The sequence below is a fragment of the Triturus cristatus genome, chromosome 1_2, assembly GCF_964204655.1.
Source record: "Triturus cristatus chromosome 1_2, aTriCri1.1, whole genome shotgun sequence".
Taxonomy (NCBI): domain Eukaryota; kingdom Metazoa; phylum Chordata; class Amphibia; order Caudata; family Salamandridae; genus Triturus; species Triturus cristatus.
The window spans coordinates 265343066-265354195 of NC_140580.1; the positions used below are offsets into that span (position 1 = coordinate 265343066).

Below are 11130 nucleotides of genomic sequence, written 5' to 3' on the forward strand. Positions count from 1 at the left end.
CATCCAAAACCCAGACAGGTAATCCACATTCCAGCAGTAGCACACGGGATGACCAGGCAAGAAAATACATACTTTCTATAAGTGGTATTCTTAAACACAGAATGTAAAAATCACCTTCACTAAAAGATGCATCTTTAGATTCTGAGTTCAGGCATACTAAACTTTATTTTCCTACCTAGTTCCCAGGGCCAGTTAGGTTTATAAGATGTTATAAATAAACTTCCCATTCTGTCCTATAGGGAACAGCTAGCCTTTCAATAGTGAAAAACTAAATTGGCTGTAATTCACTATCAGGACATGCCACACACACCAGGGCATGTCCTACCTTTCACATACACTGCACCCTGCCAACAGGGGTACCGTGGGCCTACCTTAGGGGTGGCTGACATGTAAGAAAAGGGAAGGTTAGGGACTGGGAAGGTTAGGGACTGGCAAGTGTGGGCACTTGCCAGTCGACATGGCGGTACCAGACCGCACACGGGCTCTGCGATGGCAGGCCTGAGTTACCTTTTTCGGGTTGTTCGTGTGGGTGGCACAATCCAGGGCTGCGGTCCACCAACGGCATTTTATTCACAGGCCCTGGCACATGCAGTGCACATTACATGGGGCTGACACATACATGAAACAGGCCAATCATGGAAACACCAATCCATAACACGTTTTACCACAGGAGCACTTGCACTTTACCACTGATCAGCAGTGAGAAAAGAGCGCAGAAACACTAAGCCAGCAAAAACAGAGTCAGAACAGGGAGGTCAGAAAGCAAAAACTCAGGGAAACACGCCAAAAGATGCCAAGTCTAACAAGGTCTGACCAATTTGATTGCAGCCATCCTCCCCTTAAGTGAAACAAAAGGTGAGACCTTGGTGGAGGCACAAGGAGTGGTGCCTAGTGCGCATAACTCCAAATGTTCTTCTTTCCAGTTCAACCTATTGGCTACCGAGAGTTGAATATTGTCCTTTATATTTCTGTTGAGGCGCTCCACTAAACCATTGCTGGGGGACGATAGAAAGAGGTAGTGACATGTTTAATACCCCAACGAGATACAAATCTTTGAAACTCTTTTGATGTAAACTGCAATCCATTGTCCGTAGCAAGTTTCACAGGTGCCCCTTCTGTTAAGAACAGAGTTTGCAAGAATGTTAAGACCTCCTCCATATTGGCTGATGGAACAAATTAAAGATCAGGCCATTTTTTTGCATGCGCAGATCTTTAGTAATTTGAAAATTTGTTTGGGATATGATGGAAGCTTTTGGCGAATTTGAGGGGCCGTTGAAGCTCGGAGGGTGGCGCAAAGCAGGAGGTGGCAAGCAACAACGGGCGCAGCGCTGACACAGATGCAATATTGTCCAATTCCTTGCATTTTGTTCACCAACTAAATTGCATCGTTTTAGCGGTTTCGTAAAAGAACACAAAAAACACAACAAGCAGAATATAGACACCAAAGGAAACGGAAAAAGAAGTGCAATGAAACATAATGAAATAGACAGAAGCGTGATAATACTCGTAATAGGGCCAGTCACCAGGAACGGGAACCACCCACCGAAAAGCGGGACAAGTGTAAATATTAGCCATAGAAAGAAGGGGAATTTGGAAACGCACACAAAGGAACCAATGGGAAGCGAGGGGGCTTGATCAATCACGGATTGCAGTCTCCTAGTCACGGCGGCCCTAATTTGGTTGAGGTTGTGTCTTTTATCTCAACATTTATGTTTTCCATCAGTTAAACTGTCAGACCTATATGAAATGTTGTGTGTGGGTGAGGTAAACATGCTTTTATTGTGGTCTCCCTGCCACAAGAAGTGCTGAACCATGGACCCTGATTTTGTTTTCAGACAACGTGTTTTAGAGCCTTAATATTTGTCCTATGGGATCAGGCCCACCTCTAGGTATTTATATGCATCTCACATCATACATTGAGACACAGTCCTTGGTTTGTAGGGTAGGTTATGCTAGTACATTCTATATTTGCTTTGTTTATACATATGATGTTTTTAAGCAGTGGAAATGCGCCTTCTTCATAGCAGATACCCCTTGGGCTGAAACAGTGCATGATTCCCAGCTTCAGGGGACAGGTAGAGCTAAGGCAGCAACAGAATTAGCTTTCCACATTACAGGATACCTACAAATCGGGCAGCTGCAGGTCACACTTTGCATTCTCACATAACAGGTACAGTTTGTCAGTAGCAATGTCAGCTTCCCTCTCTCACAGAAAGAAGAAAGTGTAATCTTCCATTTCCACAGTACGGAAGCAGCAGGGAAGACTAGTACAAACTTTCATCAATCACAGAACATTCAGGCCAAAATTCAAAGGTTTAGCATTGGGTTAACGTTACTTTTATAAAGCACACCCAACGCTAAACCTCTTTGGGGATTAACAAACCAACGCAAATGTGGCATTTGCATTGGTTTGAATGGAAAAGTAACGCAAAGCAGCACGAAATGCTGCTTTCCATTACTTTGCGTCACAGGGGCGTTACATAGGTGGTACATACAAGTTCCCATGCAACCACCCGTGCTTTTTGCCACAAAACCCTATCTAACATTAGTAGACTGGGGTTTAGCGCCAAAAATTAATACTGCTGGTAAGCAGGCATTTAAAGGAGAAAAGTTTTCATTTTTCTTTGCTTTTCCGACTTTGCATGTGTGCTATACTGTGCAGTACACATACAAAGTAGGAAAAGCTTTAAAGTGTGTCTAAGAATAGTATTTTGTATTGGAAGGCTGCCCTTCCAGTACAAAACCTATGGTAGGTTCAGGCATGCACCCTAGCAATAAGGCTCCAAGGCAGGGGTCTTCAAAGTGTGGGGCGCGACCCCCAGGGGGGCCGTGAAGTGATGGAAAGGGGGTCGCGCATTCCCGGTCACACTTCTGCCCAGGCACAACAAGGGATTCAGCCCCCCTCCTCCCCCGTAGTGTGTCTCTGCTCGAGCTGCTGTGGGCACCGCTGGGCTGTCTGCAGTCTTATCTCCTGAGTTTTTCACAGGTCGTTAAGGACCATTTGCAGATTTACATACCTTTTGTAAAGTGGTTAATGAGGCTTAGTTTTTTTTTCTAGTTCCAGTACCCCCTGGGCCCCAACTATGCCCTTTCCTTACATTTGTATTTTACAGTTACTGCAGTGTTTAAAGAACCTGCAAAGGCCTCCTCTTGACACTAAATGGGATTGTAAATAAAATCATATGCATTCATTCGTAATGTGACTTTTATGTCTTTGTTCCCTTTAATTATCAGTCATGGATCATTGAGGCAGCCCTAGAACACAATTAAAAGTGCTTTCTATTTATATTTGCTGTTCCAAGTACGCACAGATGAGTGCTGAAATATACAGCTTTAGGTGACTGCTTATTTTTGTACCATCTGGGACATCAAAATAATGGAGCAGGCAACCCTAACCATAGGACTGGAAGTGTGTTGCAGGATCAGCATATTATTTATTTCCTCCACCCTCGATCCCTGATTAATGTCATAATAGCAATAGTTTAACTTATATCTTAAACCCTACGCTGCCGTCAATAATATGCTGAGTTACTTCAAGTGTTTGGGAATGCACCCTGCATTCAGAGAACTCACTTCTCATTCTTGCACTTCACTTTCACGCTCACCATGCACTCACAGCGATCACAATGCACTCACACTGATCACCATGCACTCACATCATCCACCCTCTCACACTGCACTCACAGTGATCACTCTGCAATCACAATGCACTTGCGTTGTTCACCCTGTACCTCAGCCTGCAGTCACACCAATCATCTGCACTCATGTGACACCTCATTCACATGTCCCCTCACTGCTCAATTTGCAACTTGCTCAAACATGCCCATCATTAACCATGCATTCATTCGTCCCACTCTGCACTTACATCCGCACCCAAATTCATGGTCACCTCACTCACCCTGCAGTCACTCCTCTTTCCCTACTCTCACACTGTTGCATCACTCACCGTGCACTCACATGGGCACACTTCTCATCCACAGAGTGCAGAGGGTTAATGTGCCTGCTACAAAGAACATGTACTATGCACAGAACTGTGAGTAAACTGAGTAGCACTATAAAAACAAATGTTTGTCAGAAAGGTGCTACAGAGAGAGGAGGTGCTTTGTTGGTGAGTGGTAGTGAGGGAATTTATGGAGAAGGAGGAAACGGGGATGGGGCACCAAAAAAAGACTGTTGCGCTGTGTGTGGCCAGTGCTATGGCCAGCCCTGCCTGGGAGTGTATGCCCCCTCGCGAAGTTTGGGTCTAGTCGCTCCCATGCTTCTGCCTACTACTATTATTATTTACATTTGTAGTGTGCTGCTATTACCAAAAGGTGTCCTGGGGCTAATAGCCATCTGCTGCCTGAAGGCAAATGAGAAACATACAGAAGGGGAAGGAGAACCAGCCAAATGGGGTGACCTACAGAGCATAGAGCCAGGTTTTCACATCTTCCTTAAGGATCATAGATTCTTGGTGGAGCGAAGCAAAGGAGGGTGAACGTTCCATAACTGTGTGGCCTGCACCAAAACAGCAAGACAGACAATTTGTGCCTTCCTGAATTAGGGAACAATAAGCAGAGTGGCACAGGCCAAGAGGAGCATACAGGTCCAACCCGTGTGCTCGGTGAGGAGAGATGAGAAAGGACAGCAAGGGAGTGAGGGAATTTGATTGAAGAGGTCAGGGATGAGGAGAAATGTGAAGTGCCGAAGGGAAGTCCGGACACGCAAGAAGTGATTGTGAGGGAAAGTTGAGGGCACAGAGGAGGGCTACTGTCAAACTGTGAGAGAAGATAGCCGAGAGATGATCTGTGACCTAAACAGTAATTTGATGCGACATTGATGAGGGACAGCAGCGATAGGGGAAGAGAGGGAGTACTGGGGTGGGTGCTGAGCAGTGATTAATTTGTAATTAAACATGTGCCAGGGACCTCACCAGTAGGCCACTGCAACTTTAACCACCCACCCATTGCCTTGCATGTGCGGCCAATGACAATACCTATGCAACTACCAACCATAACACTGTACAAGTGTGACTATTTCAAGCCCCCAAAGCTATAAGAATGGCATGGATGTCAGGAGTTTATCGTTTTTAATGTATATTGAATTAATAAACAGCTGTTCTGCTCATCTCTAAATTACACAGACAGAGCCATCAAGTGGCATGTGGCAGACGGTCATATTGCCAGTGTGCACAATTAGGTGCCAGTGCGGAGCAACGGAAACCACCTGCTCAAATTAAGCACTGGTGCTGAGGTAACAGGGGAGAGGGACATTGGTTCAAGAAGGTGTGAAAAAACAAAGTATAGATGTGAAAGATGAATGGGGAACTGGAGAGGTGTAAGATACAAATAGACAACAATTTGAACGGAGAGACTTGAGATGAATGAGAAGTGCAGATGGGCACGGGAGGTGACAGGGCCAGAGAGGCCATGAGATAAATGCGAGAAACTGTTAGAGATGAGGGCAGTGAAAAGGCAGAATAGCAAGAGGTGATTAAGGGTGAAGTGAAAAGTTGAATGGGGAGAGTTTAGAAGTTGTAAGAAGGGGTGAAAGAAAAGTGAGAAGGGGATCCAGGATTGGGAGAGGAGAGGAGAGAGGGATGGAAGGGAGGGGTGAGAGGAAAGTGGCATGGGTAAATTGCTCAACTCTGCACAAGACCGCCAGGGTTTTAAGGGACCCCCGCTGCTCCCGGCCAGGGCCGGGTGAGCTAATGTGGCAGCACGTATTCCTACGGAGTGGAAGGCCCATCACAAAGGTTGACTAGACATCTTTCTGATGTTAATTGCTGTATTTTGGTTATAAACTGGTACTGATGGGGTGAAATCTTTCCTCAGTGTTACTGTGTGCAAAAAAATTCAAAATAATGAAGCAATTCTATCCCAAAATAACGCTGCATCACATAACATTATTTAAATTTTCTTCCCACACAATTTAGTCAAGCCTGTCATGTAATTTGGTCCTCACCTGCGTCTTATTTCCAGAAGCCCTGCCTACAGGTTTAGAAATGTTTATCAGGAGGGGGTCCTTACGACTGAAAACGTTGACAGGGGGGGTCTTGGCACCCAAAAGTTTGAAGACCTCTGCTCTAAGGTGTGTGCCTGGTGCACAACAGCTAAAATCTGTGCAGATGCTAGGGAGAGGGGAAGAGAGACATTATCTCTGCAGATATGGTGCTCTCCTACTCCCTGACACGCAACGCAGCGCAGCATTTTTGGCTGCTGCTCTGTGTTCTGTGATTCTTTTGAGAATCTGGGCCCTAGAGTTAAGGCAGAGTGACATGTAGGTTACAGACAGATGTCTGCAGTGAGTGCTTAACTCACTGAGAGGAATGCATAGATAGATGGGTAAGTGAATAAGCAAGTTCTGACACAATTCTCTTGGAGACATTCAACGTCGGATTCTTGGAATTTCTGCTGCTGTCACTTGGAGACCTATTGTTAGTTCGGATTATTTGATTTTCTACATTTAAGAAGTGGGTATTACTGCTTTTTGCTCCGAGTTTAGTACTGTTGTGCTCAGCGGTCGAAATGCATTAAAAAAAATTAATGCAAACTGCGAAGCTGAGCGCAAGAAGGGGCATGATGAGGGAGTGTGGGGTAAAAGTTGCTTAAAACATATCTCAAAGCTCCAAGGTTCCCACCTGTGGAGACACTCTGACATCCACTGCAGCAACCTTCATGAGTTAAAAGCCGGATCGGCGGGCGGATCCAGTTTACAGCATGCCTGTCGATTCACGCCCGGCGCGTTTCGTGCTCATTGCACTCTTCAGAGGCGCGACAGTCATTTTGGCAGAGGCCACACCTCCCACTTAAAAATATGAGCCCGCCAAGGGGCGACTTGAATGAGCCGCGGGAGATGCACCACCCGGAAATTTGGGGCCACGGAGCTCCGAATCACGGAGTCTCAATGTGGAGGCATCCATGGAGGATTGACAAGCTGGATGTACGAGTGGAGGCCCATTGGTGGGCTTGAAACGTCTCAGACAGCGGCACACACTACAAGACCCACAAACCAACGCGGACTCATTTGAGTCGCCCATTGGAGGACTCATATTTTTAAGTGGGAGGTGTGGCCTCCATACCAAAATGACTGTCGCGCCTCTGAATTGTGCAATGAGCACGAAACATGTCAGGCGTGAACCGACAGGCATGCTGTAAACTTGATCCGTCTGCCAATACGGCTTTTACCTCATGAAGGTTGCTGCAGGTGGATGTCAGAGTGAGTCTCCACAGGTGAGAACCTTGAAACTTTGAGAGATATATATTTATATACACACACACACACATATATACACGCACACACTTATTTTTTCCGGTCTTTCTCCTTTAGGTAACTAGATATAAAATATCGCACAGCTTATATGAAAAATGAATACAAGTAAAGCTAATCAGTGCAAAATGCACTATTGTACATTATGAAACCTCTATTAGTCAATGCACCGCATAGATCTGTGTGTGTAACCAGAAAGCCACAGAATTGAATTCTGGTTGGTGCACTGGAGAATAGTGACTATTGTATGTTTAGTGCTACAAGGTACCAGCCTGGAACAGCGAGCACTGTGAATATGCAAGTAATTTTGTCACAATTGCATTACACACGGTAGAAAATAGGCTGCTATTAAATGCGCAAAAAGTTTTAAGATAAAAAAGGCTTCCAAAATATAGATTTTAGAAAATACCCAAACTGCACGTTTTTCAAATTATTATTTTTTTATAACAGCCGCACACTTCACAGCTCAGCTGGTAACTCCCTTGTAATACCACTCAAAAAGATAAATCTGTTATCAGGAAGCTTGAAATGATTCCAATACTGCCTCCCAAGCATCCTTTACAATTGCAGATTAACCAGTAGTGCATATTTACATTTCTTTCAGGGGAACCCTGGCAGGAAGGCTTAACTGTCTGTCCCTCCCTCGGTTTCAAAGCACAGGAGACATCCTGTGCCCTACCCTTCGGAATTATCCATGCCGGTACGGTTACCTTTTCAGAGAAATTAGGGCGAACTGTTTTTCTTAAATTAAAAAGTAAGAGCGCGTCGTGCCCCTCAGATTCCACCCACTCCGACACTGGTCGCGCTGACAGAAAGACAAAGCGTGCCGATTCCTCTTTTAAGTATTAACGGGAATGGATATCTTCAATGGAAAGCTGTCGCTGATGACCTTGAGGCTGGAGACTGCCCTTTATGGCTTCCTCAAGGATACCCGTACGTAACATTACCAATAGCAGGAAACGTCTCGCGTGATTATTGCTCCTCCCCTAACTCAAGCCCCTGTGGAGAACATTTGACCTTTTCACGCTTTACACTCTGCTGTCCAATATATAAAGTCACCTTGTTCCCGACCGCAGCCGCTTTTATAACAGATTCTATCAACGGCAGTGACAAGAATTTTTTTTTAGCACAGGAGTGTAAACATCACAAAATACCTGAAACCACTGTGCAAGTTTATATTGTGCGTATGCTACGTCTACACATTATAGCAGCACTGTATAAACGAGTGACATTCTAACTGAAACACAGATACATAGAACGGTATGTACTAACTGTAAACCAATGCAGTAAATTCGCAAAATTTTAGCTTTGAGTTCGGTGGGTGGGCGAGGGGCTTGCCGCGTTTTTCGTGATAGTGTGAGTAGGAGAAATGCGACACATTATAGTCGAGGCAGCATATCTAGCCAAGCGTTCTCAGTTATTAAGCAACCACAGGCACATTGTCATTCGAGAGGAGAGTGAAGCGTTCTGGGAAACGTATCCTAGGTCCTATTTATATATCAAGTCTCACACGTACCGCAATGGCCGATACCAATAAGCACTATTTTGCACTAAGGAAAGTGCAACGCATATTTCGAAGACAAATGGATGTCCTGCAGGATTTTATTGTATCAAAAGCCCTCTTAGAAAAGTGTATGTAATTATCCATTATAGAGCATATTTTTGGTGGCCATTGGTGTGTTTGTAGTCTTCAATGTCGATTAATACGGTAGTGCGTACAGTTCCAAGTAGAGCCAACAGGGAGACAAAAGCCAGCCGTCAGCAGCAGAAAGACCTTCCACATCCAGCTTTCAAAGATATTGCACATTATAACAAAAAGAGCTTCAACGTGTCAAAAAATTAAAGGCCTTTAAGTACTCAAAGGTGTCGTTGAACAATACAAGATGTAGAGTGCACTGTGTTGCCCCACCGATTGGTGTTTTTATCTCATTCAAACTTCTACTAAACAGTAACGGAGGTATTTGTATCTATTTTTATACTGGGCTTATTCTTGGATACAAAATACGGCACACGGCTCACCTTTTTGACTTGATCATCCTTTAATTCTGTGAAGTAGTATGCTAGGAGTTGCGCAGCGATCATCCCTCCAGATTAATTGCGGCGACTGGAGCGTTTCGAGACAAAGGCTGGTCGAGAAAAACAGCTCGATACAGGTCAGCAATGAGTTATTCTTATTTTCGCCGAGCAAGATTCCCAAAATCAGACCACCGCAGCTCTCCGCTTAACCAGTGGAAGAAACATGTAAAGGTTTTTTTCTACACAGTGCTGGTGACTGGGTGATTCCGGCCCACTTCCTGGTCTTGGATTGGCTGCGTACGTGAGCAGTGAGTGGCGAAGATGCAGTGACGAGAGACCGGGGAGACAGAATGGGCTGTCCAGCCCTCCTTCTGATGTAGAAATGGGAGGCGGGTCTTGTGACTGGGATATTCGAAAGATCTATTACGAGAGGACTCTGTTAATTGATGTAGGAAGTTGGGTTCAAGAAAAGGTATAAAGAAAAGATGCGAGATGACGATGCTCCTCTTGAGTTGTGGGGGCAGTCGAGAGGGGAGGATCCTTCCCCAAGTTGTGAGACAGAAGTGATTGCTGGGGCGCGTAATTGTCGTCCCGAACATTGAGAGTGTTACTGTTAACGACTTCCTTGCACTCATGAGTGGGAGTCCTGGTGTAAAAAAAAAAAAGAAGCGTGGTTCGGATTACCCTCCCACCCTCATAGCATATTCTACACATTCTTCACTTGTCTGCACTATATTATACAAAAACAAGCGAGCGTGTAATTTCCTGCTATTTCTGTACAATGCTTTGAAAGGGCGTGCCCCAATAAGAAAATGTTATGGGCTAGGATACACCAGACCCTGCGAAACCCTTCGTCTGTTGGAATCGGTCCAAGGATGCGCTACCACCGTAGAAGAGTGAGGCAGCAACGACAATTCCTCCCCTCTTGGATGTACGCCCCGCCCAACACAAGCACGCCTTCAACAATGTCATGTGACTAAGTGACGTTCCTGTGATGAGACCAGCCCCACCCTCATGTTTAGCTGGTCCGTGCACATGAACAGGCTGTTTTTAGGACCCAGTAAAAGTGATAGGCGTTGAGAGGGGTGTTGGGATTTACCAGTAGAGGCTATGAAGGCGCTCAAAGACAACGCCATTAGTTTGACTTTATTATGCGTGTGGCCAGAGGAATTATGGGGCATATTAACAAGGACGGCATTAAAATTATCGCCGGTTTGGCGACAGAAAACTGCCGCTAAAGCGGCGTTAATGGGCTTGATAATATGCCCTGGAGAATTCCCCAAAGAAGCCCATGTTCACACCAGAACATGGACTTCTATTGGAATTCTCAAGGACATATTATCAAGCCCATTATCGCAGCTGCCGCTAAACCGGCGATAATTTTTAACGCCATCCTTGATAATATGCCCCTATGTGATTCTGTTGACCCTGCTTGTGCTTCCTAAATAACAGGCAGATTTTTTGCGCAATGGATCAAAAGTTACTAAAAGAAACGTCAGGCAAGACAACGCACCTAAAAGACACTTCCCACCAATGTAAGGGTAAAAAGCTGCTGTTAGAAATTGGGGAGCATATCAGCAACAGCCGGCGATAATTATCGCTTTGTGCAGTTAGCGCGGGGATAATTATCGCCGGCTATCGCTGGATTTTATCGCTGAGATAGCACGCTATCAGCGATGCTTATCTCCAAAGCGATAAGAAATCCAAGCGATAGCTGCTAAACGTGCGATTATCGCTGGAAATCCAGCGATAATCGCACAGCGAAAGGCGATAGCTTGATGATAGGGCAGGGTAGACTTAGCCATAATATCCATATTCCATTTAATCTAATGGCTAAGTCAGATTGAAGATCAATAAAGTTTTGGG

The 11130-nt window shown here is 45.1% G+C and overlaps 1 protein-coding gene across 2 annotated transcripts in view; it reads right to left on the reverse strand.

The window, feature by feature from the left end:
• The window catches only part of HK1 (hexokinase 1), a 1728681-nt gene extending 1718484 nt beyond the window's left edge, over nucleotides 1–10197 (reverse strand). The window contains exon 1 of one of the 2 annotated variants that reach the window (XM_085603586.1): nucleotides 9268–10197. In XM_085603586.1, coding sequence (XP_085459712.1) covers nucleotides 9268–9330 — 63 coding nt within the window. In that variant the 5' untranslated portion in view covers nucleotides 9331–10197. Of the gene's footprint in view, nucleotides 1–7958; nucleotides 8188–9267 lie in introns of those variants that run through there. The other variant, XM_085603588.1, reaches the window with a different exon arrangement.
• Between the last annotated feature and the right edge of the window lie 933 nt (nucleotides 10198–11130).